Source organism: Engraulis encrasicolus, chromosome 7 (genome assembly GCF_034702125.1).
Source record: "Engraulis encrasicolus isolate BLACKSEA-1 chromosome 7, IST_EnEncr_1.0, whole genome shotgun sequence".
Lineage (NCBI taxonomy): Eukaryota > Metazoa > Chordata > Actinopteri > Clupeiformes > Engraulidae > Engraulis > Engraulis encrasicolus.
Genome location: NC_085863.1, coordinates 5,369,410 through 5,371,909, shown reverse-complemented (window position 1 = coordinate 5,371,909; position 2,500 = coordinate 5,369,410). Strand labels below are relative to the sequence as shown.

Genomic DNA, 2,500 nt, shown 5'->3' with positions numbered 1-2,500 from the left:
CGTCTCTAGGTGCCCAGGGCCAGTTCCCGCTGGTGCAGAACGTGACGGTGTTGGAGGGCAGCGTAGCGCTCATGACGTGTCGTGTGGAAAACAACGACGATACCTCCCTCCAGTGGGGAAACCCGGCACAGCAGACACTCTACTTCGGAGACAAGAAAGGTGAGGAGGAGGGTGTGTGTGTGTGTGTGTGTGTGTGTGTGTGTGTGTGTGTGTGTGTGTGTGCGTGCCTGCATGCGTGTCTGCGTGTGTGTGTGTGTGTGTCTGTGTGTGTTATTTCTTGCATGGCAGCTCAACTTCAGCCCCAGACAGCCTGCTCCCAAAATGCCAGTGTGGTGGTGTGTGGTGGTGTGTCTGATGCAAGCTGATCCATTTGCCTGCTTTCGCATCCGGCCTGTGCCTACTGATTGCGTGTCTGTGAGTCTGTGTGTGTGTGTGTGTGTGTGTGTGTGTGTGTGTGTGTGTGTGTGTGTGTGTGTGTGTGTGTGTGTGTGTGTGTGTGTGTGTGTGTGTGTGTGTGTGTGTGTGTGTGTGTGTGTGTGTGTGTGTGTGTGTGTGTGTGTGTGTGCCTATGCTGAGAGCAGTCCTCTGGGTGCCGCTCTCATGGGGCTCCTTCGCTGGCTCCTGGGACATATTGCTACCACAGAACTAGAATGGAAGAGGCTATGGAAGAAAGAGTTTCTTGCTTGATTTCTTTCTTTCTTTTTAGGAACTACGAAACTGCATTTTGAGCTAGTAAGCTTGTTCTAAATCAGTGGTTCTTAACCTGGGGTGCGGGCACCCCCTGGGGGTGCGCCAGAGATTTCAGGGGGTGCACGAAATTTTGTTTGTTTTGAGGTTGTGACCAAAATTCTGCTTCCAAACATTATAATTAGGCCAAATTAAGACCAAATTTAAAAATGTTTTCGGCCACATTTAAATTCATTTAAGTAATGGTTAAGTAATGGTTAATGTCTAAAGTAAGAATCATTGTAATTAAACACTTAAATCATTTTTGTGGTGCGTATACACATGTAGACATTTGGGATGGGGGTGCGCGGCTTGTCTTGGGAACAGCTAAGGGGGTGCGTTCAGAAAAAAAAGTTTAAAGGGACACTGTGCAGGAAATGGTCAAAAAGGGTACTGCAACTATGCTGCTCATTGAAACTGGGCTGCCTATTGCCAATTTTCATCTTTACATGAAAGTTTACTAAGTATTAAACAAATATTTTCTAGTGTGGTCCAAGTACAGTCATTTTTGCAGCTAAAAATGGCTATTTTTGGAAATTCAAAATGGCGGACCATGGAGAAGATCCCCCTCTTCATGTATGAAAAGTGCCATTTTTCCAGTCATAGTGAATACTTAGAATTTGATGGTGGTGGTAAGTATTCATGAAAAAGGTAACATTAGTGAATGGGCAGCATGAATTCTGGAAATAAACAACTAAAAATCTCACACAGTGTCCCTTTAAAACCACTGTTCTAAATCACAGTGAAATGGGGCTCTCAGTGCCCCTGACTCACTCTCCTGCCAGCACAGTGTTCTAGAGGTGTGTGCATGGGTGTGTGTGTCTGTGCATGCACACGTGTGCGCGTCTGTTCGTGTGTGTGTCTGTGTGCTCATGTGTGTTTCTTTGCATAATACGTGATGGCTCATTTTCTACCTAAGTGAAGCAATGCATGAACAAAGAGGGCCAAGCCAGACGTCTGGCTCTACAGATAGGTGTGTGTGTGTGTGTGTGTGTGTCTGTATGTGTGTGTGTGTGTGTGTGTGTGTGTGTGTGTGTGTGTGTGTGTGTGTGTGTGTGTGTGTGTGTGTGTGCGCGTGTGTGTGTGTGTGTGCGTGCGTGTGTGTTTGCGCCTACGCTTGTGCGTGTGGGCGCACATGCGTGCGTGCCTGTGTGTGTGTGTGTGAGTGTGTATGCATGGCCAGCTCAGACATTTGTGTGTGTGTGTGTGTGTGCATGCATGCATTTGTGTGTACGTATGTGTGTGCATGTGTGTGTGCCTGAATGTGTGTGTGTGTGTGTGTGTGTGTGTGTGTGTGTGTGTGTGTGTGTGTGTGTGTGTGTGTGTGTGTGTGTGTGTGTGTGTGTGTGTGTGTGTGTGTGTGTGTGTGTGTGTGTGTGTGTGTGACTTTTTATGGATTGGTGGACGTGATAACAGGTCACCCTTGTGTTTTGGCTCCAAAGTGCCAAGATGGCGGAAGCAGATAGCACTAAAGTGCCAGACCAACCTCATTTGGAATTAAAACCTGTTTCATCAGCAAAGGCACTCAGATCTTATGGCCATGGAGGGACTTAGAGTGTTGTTAAGCTGATTGCTGATTTGTGTGTGTCTGTGGGTTTTTATTTTTTAAATTGAGGTTAAAGCACTATAGCCTTTTTGTCAGATGGGATCACTGGCGATTTGGCACACTGTTTTCAGAAAAAAGAACACCCAACAACAACATTCTAATGACATTACCATGACAACAACAACAACATTCTAATGACATTACCATGACAACAACTTTCTAACTTTT

The 2,500-nt window shown here is 46.1% G+C and overlaps 1 protein-coding gene across 1 annotated transcript in view; it reads left to right on the top strand.

The window, feature by feature from the left end:
* Nucleotides 1–2,500, top strand: part of LOC134452382 (cell adhesion molecule 2-like) — a 666,831-nt gene that overhangs the window by 563,783 nt on the left and 100,548 nt on the right. The window contains exon 2 of the mRNA XM_063202746.1: nt 10–159. Within this exon, the coding sequence (XP_063058816.1) occupies nt 10–159 (150 nt within the window). The remainder of the gene's footprint in view (nt 1–9; nt 160–2,500) is intronic.